Source organism: Xyrauchen texanus, chromosome 30 (genome assembly GCF_025860055.1).
Source record: "Xyrauchen texanus isolate HMW12.3.18 chromosome 30, RBS_HiC_50CHRs, whole genome shotgun sequence".
Taxonomy (NCBI): Eukaryota; Metazoa; Chordata; class Actinopteri; order Cypriniformes; family Catostomidae; genus Xyrauchen; species Xyrauchen texanus.
In genome coordinates, this window is record NC_068305.1 from 38,722,930 (window position 1) to 38,742,415 (window position 19,486).

The 19,486-nt window shown below is 36.8% G+C and overlaps 1 protein-coding gene across 1 annotated transcript in view; it reads right to left on the reverse strand.

The window, feature by feature from the left end:
* Positions 1 to 379: 379 nt before the first annotated feature.
* Positions 380 to 19,486, reverse strand: part of cfap61 (cilia and flagella associated protein 61) — a 45,295-nt gene continuing 26,188 nt past the window's right edge. Inside the window, exons 17-25 of the mRNA XM_052099120.1 lie at positions 19,333 to 19,425; positions 18,533 to 18,701; positions 13,639 to 13,813; positions 9,350 to 9,642; positions 8,737 to 9,064; positions 5,305 to 5,387; positions 3,871 to 4,076; positions 1,163 to 1,259; positions 380 to 994 (exon numbers count right to left, since the gene is read on the reverse strand). Of these exons, the coding sequence (XP_051955080.1) occupies positions 797 to 994; positions 1,163 to 1,259; positions 3,871 to 4,076; positions 5,305 to 5,387; positions 8,737 to 9,064; positions 9,350 to 9,642; positions 13,639 to 13,813; positions 18,533 to 18,701; positions 19,333 to 19,425 (1,642 nt within the window). The 3' untranslated portion in view covers positions 380 to 796. The remainder of the gene's footprint in view (positions 995 to 1,162; positions 1,260 to 3,870; positions 4,077 to 5,304; positions 5,388 to 8,736; positions 9,065 to 9,349; positions 9,643 to 13,638; positions 13,814 to 18,532; positions 18,702 to 19,332; positions 19,426 to 19,486) is intronic.

Sequence of the window (19,486 nt, forward strand, 5' to 3'; positions counted from 1 at the left end):
ACAAACTTTTATGGCATGAAAAAGATATTCCTATTAATTATTACAATTAAAAAATGATTATTATTATCATCATCATCATCTGATCTGGTTGTATTTCTGTCCTTCAGAACAAAATGAACTTAAATACATTGTCAAGCACATTATATGTTATATGACGTGTGTCTGTTGGATCATGCGTCTGTGATTTTCTAGCCAACATTCATTATCATACAGCTGCTCCTATGGTCTGTCTTTACAACCCCTCAGATTTACCCTCAATCTGTTCTTATCTGCCCCACCGCACTTAGAAGTCATGCTGTGTCCAACATCAGATCAATAATATGTCACAAAGTATGTCACATGCATGGGTTATTCAAAAGCGACATACACTTTATAAAGGATTGTCACTCATAACACCAAAAAGGTTTGCATGTGACAAAAGCATGAAGCTTTTATTTATTTGCTCAAGTTTTTTTTGCCACCCACCCCCACCACAATACATGTTTGACCCCCAAAACACATGTTGCAGCAAATACAAAGAAATTACAATGTACTGAGTTTTATGCACCTTAATATTAAAGGCATTTAAGGCATAGTTGACCCAACAATGAAATAAATCAATAAATGTTAATAATAATAAAAAATTACGTGATCATTCACTCACACTCATGCTGTTCCAAACCTTTTTCTGAATGTTAGCCTCGGCTCCTTTTGTGTTTCACAGAAGAAATAAAGTCATACGGGTTTGAAACTACATGAGGGTGAGGAAACGATGACAGAATTGTCCTTTTTGCGTGAACTATCCCTTTAACAGTGATTACAGCAGTCCTGGCTGCGCATACATGGTCAGGTGATATCTGTTGTACTTGAGATAATCCAGAACACTTTTCTTCAGAGCAGGACACGCCTCACTCTTCAGAAACATCTCGCTGAGACTCATCGGCTGGTCTGTCTCCTGTTTATCATCCACAATCTTCTGAAGAACCTCTTGAATTGACATCAAACCACACTCACCCTGCGGGACAGGACACATTAGACTTCTTGTTTGTACTTTAAAAAAATGTCATTTGAAAATGGATTAAAATGATCTGAAGTGTCTAGCTGACATCAAAGCAGCTGTTTTCGAAAGATTGAAATTTTTGTCACAGATAGGATAAATGGCAAAAATGAAAGGAAAGCTGACCTCTAGTTTGGCTGAATCCATGATTTGGCGAACTTCCTGCTCAAAGTCAGTAAAGCGGTCATGATAAAGAGCCAAGCTCCAACTCTCTTGGAAAAAACTGAGGGGGAAAGGTCATATTTGGTTTGAAATGGTTAGTTCACCTAAGATAAAAAAAAGTTGTCATCATTCACTCGTTTTCCTGACGGTCCAAAACTTATGGCTTTCTTCTGTGGAATGCACAGGGAGAATTTCTGAGGAATCTTCAAACAGCTCTTTTTTGTGCAAAGACAGTTCATTGCTTCGAAAATGAACAGAAAAAGAAATGTTGTCCATGACTTTTGCAATATATTCCAAGCCTTTTGTAGCCATACGATAGCTTTGTGTGAGGAACGGATTGAATTCCGGTTGTTAATCAAACTGGCACGTCACGTTTGCTTATGACAAATGCGAATCAACTCTGGTGTGGTATGTCAATGCGTTTATTTAAAAAAATATATATATCTGAACCAAGGCCAGTACTATGATGAGATCTTTAGGGGGGCATTTTGATCTTTAGGGTGGGCAAGTGGTTTTCTTCAGCATAATGAGAGGGGGATTGCCACCCCCCCAACACACACCCTGCCACGATCTGAACGTAATCATTAATGAGATTTGAGAGCTTTGGCAGAAGGGAACATTTTCAGTGATTTTTGGTCTGTTTCTCAAACAAAGCTATATTGCATGACTTCAGAAGACTTGGAATATAGTCCACAAGTCATATGGACTACTTCCATGCATTTTTTTGTAATTTTTGAACATCAATGTCACTATGATCTGTCCTGGTAGTGAAAAGAGTTCTGTGAAAATTCTTCTTTTGAGTTTCACAGAAATAAAATAACATATGGGTTTGGAACGACATGAGAGTAGGTGAATAATGACAGAATTTTTGGGTGACTCTCTGGACACACACACACACACACACACACACACACACACACACACACACTTAGCATGTTCATCTAAAATGGTCCATGCAGCAGCACGGTCAGTGAATTATCTTTACGGCTCTTGATGTTCAGCCATTCTCCGTAATGACACCGAGTGTCGGCCACATTCAGAGTCATGACAAAAGACCAGAGAAGAATCCTGTTTTAATAAGTCTGATCAGCACTGCTGGGTGGCTTAACTATTGTCTCATGGCGCTGTGTCCAAGGGGATTGCACACCTGCATAAACAGATTACTAATGCAGGACAATGGCTCTGATGGAGAGAGGTCACTGGTGTTAAAATATTGGAGCAGAGGTCACACTGTCAGAAACGGATATTTATATAAAGTGTGACCAGATTAGATCAGACATGATTGAGGTTTGGAGTGTCATAAATAAAGTTCTGGTTGGAGTGTAGATGTCACAAAGCCAGTCAAGAAAATGTCCAGGTCATATTTTACCCCAAAATTAAAAGAATGAAATAAGAAATGATATTATGCTTAAAGAAAGTGAAGCCTATTTTTTAGGCATATTAAGATCTTTTCAATTGTGACGTCAATTAAGAATATTTCCCCTCTAAATTCTCATTATTCTAATCTACAGAAATACAGTAATGTGCTAAAAATGATGCTCTATAAATTAAATGATTAAGTATTTACATGCCAATGCATTATTTTCTGTACTGCTGTAATTGATGCTAATTTAAATATCGAAACCATTGTATTACAGTATTTTTTGTAACCTTTTTTTTGCAATGACATTAAGAACACTAAGACATTATAGATATTACAGATTTATTTTCTATTTATGTCTGATCTTCTGTTAAGCTGCTTTGAAATATTATACAAATAAAAATGATTTGACTTGACAGTTAAGCACCTCCTCCCCAAATTCTCATAACTTTAAAGAAAAAAATCTCTGTTTTATAGGTGAAGTGTGAAAAAATAATGACATATTCTTTCAATTATAAAGTATTTATACTTTTCTTTCATCTATTTTTGGTATATTTTGTGGTGAAACGTGAACTGGAGTTATCCCAAAAATTTACAAATTACTTACATTAAAATATCTAATTTCAATGTAAGCGCAGCGTAGTTCTAGCGGGAAGATTAGCAGCTGTACATCATCACACCATTAGGTAACTCCTAGCCAATCACATGTAAGCCGTTGCTTTATAAGTCTGCTCACAATCTATCAAATTGCTGTTTCAGTGTGCTAACACGACAACCTCCACCACCCCACCACCACCAGTTGAGTCCCGTCCTGCACTGGGGTAGTCTCCTCGCCCCTGCCTCCTATCTCCGGCAGGATATGATGGTTCTGAGTACAACTTCTTTGGACCGCCAGATGGGGCTTACGCCAAAGAGAGACATTACATTTCTGTTTTATATTCATCAAATAAATGTCATCTTAAATTTCACTCAAGTCTGCGAGTCTTCCTGATAGGTATACTGTAATGAAAAAAATTGAATTTCTCATTACTCATTATTTCTTTCTTTATGGTGTATATTGGGGACAAATGTGACCTGGAAATGTTTTTTTGAGATACACTCTCCTGCATCTGAGGTGACTTTAAAAAAAAGGATGTCCTTTACATTGCGGTGTAGATTTAAGTGAAAGGCTTGACAAATTATCCTAAGCTTCTATAAATGAGATTAATATTAGGCCTTGGATCTAAAAGCTGTACTTTAATGAGGCCTGATTTTTGTATCTGTAACAGGACAACAAACTTGTCTCTGTAAGATTTGTTTAGCACGGCAGCACCTGTACATGTCATGGATCAAACCCTCGTCGTAGCGTGAGCACAGATGATTCAGCAGCAGCTGGTGTTTGCCGTATAGGCACAGGAGGTTTGAGACAGGAAGTGCATTCTTAGAAAGACACGTGATGCTCTCCACTACATCGTGCTGGTTGAGATACAGGTGAAAGTAGTTCCCGGTTGCAGTGCGGCCGGTCACAATATCACGTCCCTACAGGATACAAATAATTTAGATAGCAACTCAGTTCTTAAAGTCAAGTGACGGGGTGAGGAAAGTATTGTGTGATGCAATCACTTATATACAGTGCCTGTGCAATATAAGTTGTACTGAATCTTTTAACATCATGACAACTTTACACCGGTTACTTTCAGAAAATTTGTGCAAAGATACTTTAAAGGGAATTTCTGAAACTTTCTGTAAAGCACTGTTGACATCAAACAAATTAAACACCCAGGAATTAGGTTGGTAACACATACCAGAAGTTCGTCCACTTAAAAGGACAATTTTAAAGGAATAATCCACCGAAAAATGCGAATTAATTTTTTCACCCTTTCCATCCTAGATGTGCACGACTTTTTTGTTCTGCTGAACACAAATTAAGATTTTTAGAGGAATATTTCAGCTCTGTAGGTCCATTCAATGGAAATGAATAGTGGCCAGAACTTTGAAGCTCAAAAAAGCACATAAAGGCAGCATAAAAATAATCCATACGACTCCAGTGGTTAAATTCATGTCTTCAGAAGCGACATCATAGGTGTGGGTGAGAAACAGATCAATACTTAAGTCCTTTTTAAATATAAATTCTCAGTAATTTATCAATTCCAGTGGGTGGCAATATGCACAAAGAATGTGAATAAATCACATTTATAGTAAAAAGAAAAAGGCATACGTATTGATGTGTTTCTCACTCACACCTATTATATCGCTTCTGAAGATATGGATTTAAACACTGGAGTTGTATGGATTACTTTATGCTGCCTGTATGTGCTTTTTGGAGCTTTAAAGTTCTGGCCACTGCTCATTTGCATTGAATTGAGTTTAGATATTCTTCTAAATTTTTTTATTTGTGTTCAGTGGAAAAAATTCACACAGATCTGGGATGGAATGAGGGTGAGTAAATGATGAGAGAATTTTCATTTTTGGGTGAACTGTCCCTTTAACAACTTTACACACTATTTTTTTGCATATTAGTAAATTAATTTCACATAATAAACAGGGTGTTTTAGCAGAAACACAAGCTTTTATTTTCTCTGGATTGTTAAACATTAAAATAAGATTTATGTATAAATAATAATAAGTATTCTGTTGTTTTGCTGTTGGCTTGACTGCTTACTATTCCACTGAAATCTATAAAATACTAATAGTAGGCTGTAAATTTAGCAGTGATATAACTAATCATTGGCCTTTGATCAATTTTGCCCCACTGCATGCTACATACTTGACGAGCTGATGCAGTTCTGTGCTCGTTGGCAGCCGGTTTGGTAAGACTGAGGTAATTGTAGCTGCCTGGTAACCTTCCACCTGTGAATATGAAAATAACAATGAATTATTTCTGTTGATTTTACAAATGCATTAGTTATACATTACAATGCCAAAAATATGAATAAGAAGCTGTTTATCTCATATCAGACATTGTTTCCGTGTAACAGATGGTCCATTTGGCTGTAATCACTTAGCCCATGATTAGATTATGCAAATTAACGGTCAATAGTTTGGTGTCAGTCAGAATTAGATGAGAGAGAATATTGGATGATGTAATACATACTGAACTTCATGAGGTATAAAATTTGAGCAAATCCTTCCAATTTTTGGAACTTCGATAAACTCATCAGACCAGTCAGCCTGAAAAGTGTGAATGCTCTTTAAGTAAGACGTTTTATATATTGTAAATGCAAACATTTTGTTGTGGGTGGTTACCAGGGCATTGCTACGCGGTTGTTGGGGTGTTATAGGAGGTTCCTTACTTAAAGGATTATTCCGGGTTCAATTCAAGTTAAGCTCAATCGACAGCATTTGTGGCAATGTTGATGACTATAAAAAGTTGATGACAACAAAAAATACAAAAAAAAGTTAAAATCAAGGTTACAGCAATGGTGGTGAATGGGGCCAACTTTTAGTGAGTTTAAGGCAGAAATGTGAAGCTTGAAATTTTATAAAAGCACTTACATTATTGTGTATTATTGGAGCTGTAAAGTTGTTTATACCATTGTTATTACAGTCTTTTTAGGGTTTACTGTGTCAAGGCGTTGTGGCAACAAAGTTGTAAAATTGGAAATATCTTTACACAGAAAAGAATAGTAAGCAATCTTATCATGCTAATATCATGTTAACATGCATACTGTTAACATCTTGTGTACGAATACACCAATGTAACGGCTGACAATATTTATTGGCCAATTATTGACCAAATTAAAACCATCTGATTATCATTTATATGCATGAAAACACTCATATGAAAACCGATGTTTAATTTATAATTAATTAGTAACACACATTGTAAAAACTCAGTGAATTCAAATGCACAATCCAGAAAGAATACTAGCCACAAGATGTAGAAGGGTTGGCACTACTAATTTATATATTTATGTTCTCACGATTATGTGGAGAATCCACCATTATCGGACGTGACAGTTGTGGAAGTGCCATCATAAATGCTTTGAAACCAGCAGACTGATAGTATATAGGTATAATATCCAATAACGCTGCATGATTGATTGAATTAAGATTGAAATAGCAATATGGCCTTGCACGATTACTAAACCATAAAAGGTTATGTTTCAAAATATAGTCTGCATTCAGCACTTCAGTCAGTGCTGTGTGAGCAAGCGGCACCCTCTAGCGGTCTTGATGGTGTAATTCATTATTCCAATATAATACAGAAGTTAAAAACGGGTTTTGCTTCTTTAGCTAAATCTTTAAATTTTTCAGTGATGTGGTTGACATTACCGTGGAATTGCCCAACATACTGTATATACTGTATGCATATTATGAACTTGTAATGTCCTCTCATGTACTGTACAAGCATGTTAAATGTGAGTTCTATTGTTTTGAACTGCACAAATAGTAGTGGAAAAATGTTTTAGCAGTACAAAATTACCTATCCTTTTCTTATAAATTATCATGTTCTCATATATAGAAACTAGTTTTAAAAAATTAGTTTTTAAAAAATATATTTTTAAATATGTCTATTATCTTTCATTGTTGGTTCTCTTTAAAATGTTGGCCTGTCATGTGTTTAACAGATCCAATCCATGTTAAATAGAAATGATTTATTGATAGAACAGTGAAAAAGCTTCTGTACCTCTTTGTGCATTTCTTGTTGTTCATGTATAATGTTAGTAAATTCTATAGCACAAAAAACAGTCATATGTAGTATTCCATTACCTTTTTCTACCCTGTCTTTGGCCCTCTTTCTGAAATGCTTTAAATCACGCCCACTGTTATGATTGGCCAACATCATTGGAAAGCAAACGCCCTCCTGCCATTACAAGTGTGGAACTGTATTTTCCAAGAACGAAAGAATGAAAACTCACAAGCGATTAACGAAATCTCCTAAGAGCACTCAGTCCAGGCAATCATTGATATGAATATATGAATATATAAACACATTTCCCATTTTATGAAAAGAGCACCATCAAACTACATCAGTGGTTTGACTGAAATAACAATAGAAAACAGAACAAAATGATCACACTGTTTCTCCCCAATACTTATCAGACATACAAGATTTGGTGATAAAATAACGAACGCTATTTAAACAGCGAAAATAGTCTAACACAAGCTGTGAATGTGAAGGGTTAATAAATGTGTATTAAACTGTAGGGAGAGTGTTATAAGGGACGGTCGGCATTGGGATTCCCCTGTTTGATCTCCCGACTTCAATACACATCCCATGCTAGGAAATAAGCGATGGCTAGGAAATCTCCCTTGAATGATTTGCAGGTCGACCGGGTAAGGAGGTCTCCCTCTATAAATTTGTGCTTAAATATGGAAAATGGGTGTTCCAGTGTGTTCATTGGCTATAATGAGACAGATGAGAAAGCAGGCAGACTTACTACCATATACTTCATTGTTTATTACAATGTACAATTACACTGTTTACTCATCGCATTAATGTCATGTCTAATATTGTTGCCACTGCTACATCTTTCAATACAAGTTTGATATTTTATGTCAAATATAAAGCAAAATATGATTCCTCGTGTCATGACCCATTTAAGTCAAAAAAGTGATCTGATGATAAAATGAGGTGAGTGGCAAGATGTCGGTATTGGTATGAGCCTATACGTTTTTGTTAAAATCGTTATCGGCCAAAAATGTTCATATCGGTACATCTCAAGTCTCGTGTCTATACTTTCGAAACAGTATTTTAACGTTTACGGATTGGCCCTGTTCACTTATATTGTAAGTGCATCACTGTATTTCAGTTTTGTAATTGTTTTTAAAGAAAAGGTGAGACAAGTCAAAATGAATCTTTGTGAAAATCAACATTATGCCACAAATCCTGCAATTGAGCTTAACTTGCATTGAACCCAGAATATCCCTTTAAGTCAACAGAGTACACTCTAAATCTCTCTGATATTCCAGTCCTCAAATTACACTTGGGTCTCTCGTTCAATGTTTTGTGGTTCTTTTGTCTCACTCTAATCTAATTGCAAAAGTAATACCACACCTCTCCTCGACACGTCACATGATTTGAGATGTAATTCATGTCGGTAGAAGAACAAGTTGCGTGCTGACATTTAATACTTAAGGGGCTTGTTTAAATCCCTAGCCCGAAGTATGAGCAATAGTAATAGTGATGCTTGCCTTAGCAAACACCACTAATAGCAGCAGATGGGAGATTGTTGACAGTGTTAGAGAGAGTGACCTTGGATCTTGGCCTGACTGTAGAGTGGAATGAGGTCCTCCAGGTCAGATGGGGGGCTGATGGTGGGCTCCAGAGTCGGGTCGAATAAGGGCAGAAGAACAGATGCCAAACTCTGCCCAACCTCCTTAGAATTAAAGCTGGAACCGGTCCATTTGTCGGCATGGTAACGGCGGGAGTATTTGGTCAAGGGGCCAGCAGCATATATGGAGGGGTCGTTGGTATGGAAGGTGCTATCTATGACCAGACGGCCATCGAACACCAAACAGGCATCATTGATAGCCTTGAAGGCGTTGTAGTCAACGGTTTTATGAGAGAAGTTGAAGAAGACCTGTAAAAATCAGTTAGAATCAGTAATATACTAGATACCATCATGCTGTTCCTAATCTGTTTGACATTAATTTTTCTGTGGAACACAAAAGGAATTGTTAGGCAGAATGACAGCATCAGTCACCATTGACTATCACAGTATGGTGGAAAAAAATGGCATTGAAAGTGAATGGTGACTGAGACTAAGATTCTTCATTCTGACATTAGAAACAAGCAGCTCAAGTTTATTTTCAACAAGATTCCTGCTCATTTCTGTCTGATATTATTAAAAACCTTTTCCACTCACTCCACACTCCAGTTGTAGAGGTGGGCCATCAGTGGTGAAGGACACTGATGTTATTGGATCTGGGTGCTGTCCGTCATTGAGTTGAGCCAAGAGGCAGTTGTGATGGATGTGGACTTCCTCTTTCTTAAGAGCCTGTTTCACTGTATTTTCCACTGAGATGTCGTGGAAACAGGAGGATTGGTCATCATCAGGTAGGTGGACTACATGAATCCTCCCTCCACTGATACCTAAACGAATGAGGGTCTCTACGCAGGTGTAGACGTCTATAGTGTTTCCATAAACAACAGCATCACCTGTTGATAGACCACACACAAGCACAACAATCAACATCATATTACTGAATACTGAAAGTCCACCAATTCTGGACTGAATTTAAATATAATGGGCTCTCATCCAAACTCTAGCGTGCTGCCAACCTAGACAGCATTGTGAGGCATCACTGGCGCCCATCTGATGTGAAAGCTGTCCCAAAAGCAAGGCAGCAACAATATTCAGCCTTCTAAAATACCTTATTTTGGCCAAAATCTAAAGTAGCATTACATGTATCCTTCACAGAGAGGCATTCCTAGAATGCCTTACAATGCAATGTGTGAAAACAATAAAATGCAACATATGGCGAGATCAAGGTTGATAAATGTACTTGTAGTTAATTCATTGCTGAACATTAATAACAAACCAAGTTAAGTCTATATAAGGATGGACTGTTTACTCAATATTTGTCTTGTCTGTGTTTGCTATGTATTTTAATGCTAATTAGATTGTTGTGCTGTTAGCTTAGCAACATGCTAATGCCAAATTGTACTTTAATCAAATCTATGTTAATTTAAAACCCCAAATATTCCTTAAAAATAGTTTGGAGTTGTTCAATTTGTTCACTGTGGTTGGTTCAGGTCTTTTCAAAAGATTCCTAAATAACTCGACAATACTGTCTTAGAAGGCCGTAGACAGCAAGGCAGCTAGAGCTATAAGCATACAATAAAAAGACAAGTGAATGACAAGTAATCAAATAACATTTCCTCCAATAAAAAGGTGGTTTACTTAATAGTAAAATAAACTTGAGGTCATTTGCCATCCTCTGGTCCACACAGGGGGGGAGGGAAGCAATTTATTAGGGCCCTTTGCAGAGATAATATCAGCGGCTATGAAACAGAAAAGGGTCACTTAGCAACGCACAGAAGGTCCCATTAGGTTAGAGGAGGAGAAAGAGGTAAAGAAAGGAACAGAAAATGAAGGAAGAGATCCTTTAGAGCAATGTCCTTTCATAGCAGAATCTAAAAGAGCATCAGAGCCAACAGAGCTGAGATTGATTTAATTGAGATCTTTTGTGAAGGAAGGGCTTCGATGTTAACATTTAGATTCTCAAGGATGAAACTAATCAGACAGCATGCACAACAAATGCTAAATGATACAATGAATGTACAGTCAGGCACACATACATCACTCAATACATAATGTGAAAGCATCACACGAGTATTACCTGAGTGTTTGTGTGTGTGTGTGTGTGTGTGTGTGTGTGTGTGTGTGTGTGTGTGTGTGTGTGTGTGTGTGTGTCTGTGTGTATACATGATGTACACACATTTTATTAATGTACTATATTTTACATTTACATTAAAGTAATAAAGCAGGAAATAGACTATAAATGTTTAATCAAATGTATAATCAGAATAAACAATTCTTCCACCAAGTACTGTTGTTCTTAAAGAATATTCATGTTAAGCTCAATCTGCCATTTCTGCCATTAAACCCTCTGAAAACTGGCCACATTCACTTCCATTGTAAATGCCTCACTGGAACCTCGATGTTTGCCTTTTTTTTTAAAGAAAAGGAGGGACGAGTCAAAATAAATGTATAAATACAAACAATAAATCAACATTCCCAACACTCCAACTCTTACAGGAATAGGAAGACGTTCCAAATTACTAGGAAACTCTAAAATTCATTTTTCTTTTTCAATGAAACTTTTTCCTCAAAATGTTGCCATTGTTGTTAATTATAAAATCTTAATAAATTAGATGAATGCAAAATTGAGTGCAAATAATTGTGCTCATTGATGTCAATGACAGTTTATGGTGATTACTAGGGATGTGCACGGATAGTCGACATTCGGTTAACCGTTCAGCTGCGTGCCACTATTCAAATACCACAATTACTATTCGGTTATTCTATACGTGCAATAGAGGTCTTCAGGTCAGTTTTTCCAAGTATAGGACCACTTAGGGGCTGTTCAAACATGCTTTCGTGTATGTCTGAGCTGTTTTTTTAAATACTGTTAACATGCACTGGACGAACATCTTTAACTATTGTGATGAATCTCACTGTACTCTCATTCAGCGTCTCGCAATGGATCGCCACATTTTTAGACACCAAGTAAAGTGAAAAAGCATCTCAAAACACCTGCGTTGTGTTTAATTCATTGTGCTTGGTTGTGCTGCGCTCTGAAGAAGTTCAGGTCGCAAAGAGGACTTAATGGGACCGTTACACCATTAAACATGATTCCAGGTTGTTCTTCACCGAGCAAAGTTTCAGCACTTGAAAAACAGTAAGACAGTGTTTTTTTCAATTTTGCTTTGGTGTGCATATTTACATACAATAATTCAAAAATCAAAGGACCCCAAAGAGGCTTATACAGGCAGTGACAATTCGATTATTTTAGTTGAACTTTATTATACGATTTTAAAATGTGAAGATCAATGTATTGTGATGTTTACACTCATAGCTCTGAGCACTTTATTTGTTGCTATTTTGAGAAGTGTTTGAGGAAACTCCATTGCAATAAACGTTCTTTATTCCCGCATCGCAACTCCCAATGAAAAAATTATTTACCGTTCGGGAAAACTTGCGGCTAACCGAATGTTAGAAACGGAAACCGTGCACACCCCTAGTGATTACCTCTTCAAGTTTCATAAACGATGCAAATGTATAATTCAGAAGTCTAATAAATTAATCTAATCTTGTGTGCAACTAATGCCTTGATCGCTGCTTGTTCTGAAGGCATACGATAAGGTTTGGTGAAAAACAAACCAAAATTGAATGTACTATTTAGTGAAAATTCTCACCGACCGTTGCTCTCCAGTGTGCGCTCATAATGGTACACGACAGCAGCAGTTACGCTGTCCCCAAGATGAGTAAACAATGACTGAATTTTTGGGTGAAGTATCCCTTTAAGAAGATTATTGCTTTGATAAAACGGCGGTAAATTTATAATACATCAATGTTCAATAAATAGTTATAATAATTAATAATAATACTTATTATAAACTATTTTAATAAATAAAAATATATAGATAATTAGTGTAAGGCCACAATAATTACACATTAATTTCACTACGTTTACGCCTCTTGTCCACACTAAAACAACGTTTCCTTTTACTGGAAAACGCTCTTCCAGAATGGATGAGATATGTAAAAAAAAAAAAAAAAAAACATATTAATGTGGACGTGGCCTAAATGCAGGCTGTTTATGGTTGCCGAGCAACATAGCAGCTTGGTGAATTACTATAGAATTCAATGTACAGTCACAGGTGTGCGTATATTGAGGATTCAAATGCAACTCATGCAATAAGATAAACATTCAGTCCAGTCGCTTGGCAGTCTCTAATACCATATGTGCCAGTGTATATTAAATAGAATTGTGTAATGGAGGTCATTTACATCTGTGCCATGAATGAAAAGCTGTCTTTCCCCATGCAAGGCTTTACGGTTGTATTGTTTCAGAAGCCCGAGCTCAATGCTCTGTCCATGGTGCTGATCTACAGCCACACAACACTCAACGATGTTTTCAACCCTATAGAATTTTTGCCCAAAACAATTATCATGTAATTTGTTCTGACAACTTATTTGAAGCTAAAACCTAGCGACACAACTCTGCTTGACCCTCATAAGAATTCGCATGCAACTAATTTGATATCTTTCAAATGCAGACGGTATAATTAGCATTTACTGATAATTGCGCTACATCCCGGATTATTAAAGGAGGCTGTAATTAGTTAATATAATAGGCTTAATCAGACAGATAGTAGCGGCTCATCTCTGCCCATGCAGATTAATTCTTCGCTCACTCTGCTAATATTAATATTCCCCTGTAAATGGATGGAAGGAGATGAGATTTCACTCACACTAATTAGCTACTTGTTATTCTCTGACAGTTGGACGCAGCTTTGGAATAAAAGTGGCTTGGTAAATTAGACTAACGCATGAGAGAATATGTTGATCTAGAGTCAGCTCTAGTCTTCAGAACTCAGGGAAAAGCTGATATCTTTGTAAATAGCTCAGATTTACTGTAAATGTACCTGTCAACTCCACAAAATTGCTGATGAGCCAGTGTTTGGCATTTGCGCAGTCATGCTGGTCGTTGAGGGTGAAGAGGCTGGACGGAATGGGCCCAGTGTATCTGTGTCTGGGCTGATTTGGGTTCGGACCGCTGGTGGTCGAGTTATAGACATCAGTACTGGTGAGGCTGGGAATCTGAAGAGTAATTACAAATATTTATATGTATTTAAGAATGAAGTGAAGGAATATCATGTCAAATTAAGTGATAGCAACAGAGACATTCAGTCATAATGTCAATTTGTAGGCCAAATTGGACAGCTAATTCGCCGTGGGTTCCCTGAGGAATGTCTAATGGTTTTCTAGAATTGGGGTTTTCAATTTCTGTGTGAAATAAGGTCTGTTAAGGTCATTACTTGACGAGACTTTTAGATTTTGTTCTACAACATAAAATTCCTAAGGAGAACACATGGCTTGAAAATTGGTAATTATGTGTCTAATCAAACAAATTTCAGAAATGTCGGAAGAAAGATAAACATAAATGAGGATGAAAGCCAAAATAATAAATGGCATGCATGTATTTTTAATGTGTAGTCCATTATTTTGTAGAGGGTGATCAAAATGACAATTTTGCTTATGATTAAATAGCCAAACAAAGGGGGCAATGTCAATATTTTATTTGTAAACAGAAATAGGTAGATCATTACTAAAATCAGTTGACTTCAGAACATTTTTTTGCATTAAATGCCAATGGTGCAAGTCCAAAAATGGGAAAATAATGTTTTTCCAAAGTTGGCGATTTAGACATTATTGTTTTTGTTTTTAATGATTAAATATACATTTCTAGATTCAACAATATTTGTACTTCAGACCTTTTGTTTTGGACAAGAAAATTGAGCTTCATTCCATGTCATCCACATTTAGTTTTTAACCATTGGAGGGGTGGGGGGGGAATGAGTCCACACTCAAAATAGGAAAAAACTCACATCAATTTATGGAGGCCACAACAGGGCAAACAATTCGCCAAGTGCCAAGTGCAGTAGCAACATGTTTTCGGGATCACCCCTTCATCAGTGCTAACTATCTATAAGCAACACACCTGCATTTACCATAAACAGTTTAATATTAGGTACACAACTAGATCAAAAGTCAAAAAGACGTAGTTTTAAACATCTAAAGAGACATTGCTTGTGCATATATACATGAAATGACACTTTTGGACATACATATTATTATTTCCCATTAATACAAAATGTTTTTACACAATAACTGACCTTGTGCAACTCTATACATGGACAATCAAGGAGAAACTAATTAAAATTGCTGTGAGTTTTTTTCTATTTTGAGAGCAGACTACTTTTTTTTTCTTTTGCATTATTTTTGGGTCTACGCACCTGGATAATGGTATAATAATTTTCTGAAACTTGGACTTGTGTTTGGCGCAACATTGCTTTTTATATTGCTGTTTTTAGCCATTGAAAATAAAACAAATTTCAGATTTTAGCCACATTGATAACCCCAAGTTCTCTGGAACTTATAAATGGAGAAACAAAAAGGACAGTTTGTTCTGAACCAGAATCTAACACTTAACACTTCTGGAATTATAGGCACTCCAACTTTGGAAAACAACACAAAAAGTGTATTCCCTCATTTTTGGACACACATAATTGGTGTATAATGCAACTAGGGGTGCTAAAGGGCTCAACTGGTTTTAGTAATAGACCTACCTATCTCAGAGTAAAAATAAAATCATGAAGCTCCCATCTTTCTAAGGTTATTTTCCTAACTGTAGTATTGTTCCAATATCATTAGCGAAATTTTTAATTTTGACCTCCCTCTATGAAATAATGGATTACACAGTAAAAATTGATCCATGGAATTTATATTTTGGCTTTCATAATCATTTATGTTTATCATTCATTAGTAAAAATACAAAATTGGAGCGAGGGACCTGTGGTTGATTTGACATTAAATGAACCAAATGCTCATTCTCTTCCCAGTTTTAGGAATAATAAACTGGCCAGCTTGGTGTCCCCCAAGGATGGGACCTTTACTATTTAACAATAAATGCTTCAAAGGTACTTCTGCCCTATCTATATCAATTCTATAATTCCTAATAAAATAAATTATTATTGATGGTGCTAATTGTGAGTGCATGAATTTGTAAAAGCTTCACTTTTGAAAAGTATATAAAAGAGGAACGTTTGTATTAACATACAGTATGTTGTGTTTACACAAACACTACTATGGCCCTGGCACACACACGACGGTGTGCTTCTTCTTTCCTCGCTCAGAGCCAAAAAGAAGTTCGAAACAGTGGAGCAAAGACACATGAACTTTTAGACACTTGCCACACCGCTCTGCAAGGCATTTAGAGGAGCATGTAAATATGAGGACGCTCAAGACCACATGTAAATCATCAACTAAAATGACATTAAAATGTGTTATCAGCAGTGGTGGACGAAGTACACATACCATGTACTTGAGTTAAAGTAAAGATACTCAAGGTAAAATATTACTCAAGTAAAAGTAGAAGTGCTGCCTTTAAACATTCACTTGAGTAAAAGTACAAAAGTATTTGCCTTCAAATGTACTTAAGTATCCAAGTACTATGATTTTTTATGGCCATAATGTCCTATTATAATTTGTCACAAGACTCTTGCTTAACTCCGTCTACATGAAGACTAATGTCACTCTTGGCACACCAATCTATTAATAAAATGACATTAATTAGTCAGATGTATATATATGTATGTATATAAAATTTATAAAAAAAATGCTATTATATGCAAGTCATTTTAGTGTCAACATAATAAGCAATGTACATTATGCGTCAATATTTACCGATAATTGCTGCAATAATAGCTGCTGCTCTCTGCCCCACTTAAAATCATTGGCAACGCAATTTGTTTGGAACTATTGAGAGCTACACGAATCACGTGACCGCACAGCGGTGAGATCACGGTCGCAACCGTCTATGTTCGCAACTCTCATATTTAACGGCTCTGGGGTGCGTTTCCCATACAATGACGTAACTTGCTGCTCCACTACCGTAGTACGATGCACTGTTGAAGAAATCAACTTGCTAGTCATGACTGTTTCCCGAAACCGTATTGTCGCAAATTGGTTGTTCTACCACGTTGGTTAATAATGTCACACATGTGGTGGAGTAAAAACTACTTTTAATGAATCTGTTTGCGATCGAATTAATGCTAGATGTTTTGCTATAAATTACGGACATGTCATCTGAGGACTATCTCATATTTTTCTCAGTTATTTGCTTTATTTCCAGATTCAATCATAGGCTCGTTCTTACGCACTAGAGCACGTTCACACATGCGCACTCATCAAAAACGGTGCTTTAAATCTATTGACAAACTAAAAGACATAAAGGACATTTGTATGTCTTCTAAATAAAAGATACTGATTGTACAGAATGTCATCTTGCTTATTTGGCTCAAGATAATAATTTATTAAGCCCACATGTTATAATAACAAGAAACTCTGCTTCTAACCACAGATCGAGAGCTGTCGTTCCAACCACACAACTCTGCGATGCTGTTTGCGAATGTTCGTTGGAACGATGGTTTCGGGAAACACCGACTCGTTGAACTATGATGATAACGACGGAACTTGCGACCATAGTTGGCTAACGATGCTTTTGGGAAACGCACCCCTGGTTCACGCTTAGTAGATGCCGCCAAGGCAAGTTCAAAACAAAGCGCCGCACTGTACTGTGATTGGTGGCTCGTTTGACCAGTTACGTTTTTATCCACTCATAAATAAAAAGGAACGACTGATTTTGAAAATGTACTAGAGTAAAAAGTACGATATTTGACACTGAAATGTAGTGGAGTTAAAGTAAAAGTCTCCCCAAATTTAAATACTTCAGTAAAGTACAGATACGCAAAAAAGCTACTTAAGTACAGTAACGAATTACATTTACTTCGTTACTGTCCACCACTGGTTATCAGTGACTCATTCTCGGAGTAGAATTCAGACGAGATCAGTAAAAGAAGCTGTTTTAACCACTCGATGATGATTTAAAGTAATATATATTCAGTAGATAATGTGTAATTTGTAATGTTTACATTTTGCAATCATGGCACGAATACGCTAATACACTATACACAGCCAGAATATGTGCTGATTACACTCTGTTATTGTAATTTATGATGACACTGATACTACTGCAAAGTTAGGTGTATAAAAGAGTGTTAATGTGTAGAATACAGACAAAGGAATGATGATAGGCATATCTTACTTCGGGCAGATGTTTGAATTGCTTTCGACTGCAGGTGGCACATGAGTGAATGGGCACAGAATTTCTGAGTAGATTTGATTCCTTTTGAAGACTAATTAAACAAACCAATTGCATGACATGTTCTTAGAAAACGTCTCTATATGAATATTGGTTTTCACCAGCTCGCTAAAAACTACGCACTGTGTGCTCATGATGACTGATCTTAACTGACTGGAAAATAGCTGTCGGCCTCAAAGCATGAGGGAGCTTCAGGTCACACCCACCGATGATGTGTTTAGCAGCCAGTACAAAGTTTTCCTGCAAGTTCACCCTGTTGAGCTGTTACGAACCACCAAAACAAACTCAAAAACATATATATATATATATATATATATATAGAGAGAGAGAGAGAGAGAGAGAGAGAGAGAGAGAGAGAGAGAGAGAGAGAGAGAGAGAGAGCACAAAAATCACATAAATGTACCAGCTTTGAATCAACTATCAGACTAAACAAGCTGAATTCTCATGTTCTAATTATTGTGTTCTGCATGATAAATTAATTTGCACTGGATTAATTGCCAAAGCCTGAGCTATGATGCAGAATACATGTCTCATAATTCATACTGACATCTTGATTGGATTCATTGTGTTAATGAGAGTCACTGTGTGTGTCTTACCTGATACTGCAGTCCAGTGCAGAGGATCAGATAGTCATAATTCACTTTATGATTTCCCGCCAGTTCGACCTGTTTGACCTCCCGGTTGATGGCCGTCATTTTGCCCGTCACAACGCTGATCCAGGAACGCAAAGACAGCCGAGACTGATCCTGATCGCTGTAGGAATGACTGTAGAGGAACAGATCCCAGATCATTCTTAGGTTAGGTCACAATAAACTATTTTTCCATCTGTCTGTGCTGTTTTTCAATTGTTTTCCTATGTAAACATGCGTAAAACAGATTAACTGATTCGTTCAATATTTCATGGCTGAATTTCATACCACAATTTTTAGATGCTCAGAGTCAAGGTTTCATGTGAAAGCTCTGATTTGGTGTGCTGTAACACTTGTTTGTGTCAGCGGATATGATCAGATGGTTAGGGTTAGTCATGCAGAACCACTAACAGTTCATTTCTTACTTTTCTTCATGAGTACAAAATCAAGCAGGTGAGGCCTTTGGTGAAACCACACTGTAGCTATGGTCTTAACTTTTGGGCTGAGTGAATTATAGTTGGTTGGTTTTGAATTGCAACTGTCAAACATTCAATTTCAAGATAGGGCTTCATGGTTGGAGTTCCCTAAAAGACCAAAGCAGCTTAAATGCACTTCCCATACTTCACGTTTGTATGATAGAGGCTGGTAATACTGATGTCTTTTCCTCTTCAATAGAGAGGAAATGTGCTGTTTGAAAAGAAGCCAATCTCAAACATCTCCTAGTCTTTCTGTCTCTGAAATACATTGCTTTGTAATGCGTCTCTCACCTTGTAGCCAGAAATCTCATGCTGTCATCAGAGTAGCAATCTGAAAGGCCTTGAGTGGATATGAGAGTGAGATTGTTGAATTCAAGATGAGGACTGAGAATAAATGGAGGAAATGGAAGACAGTTCTGTTAAAACCAAGCAATGACAATCAAAT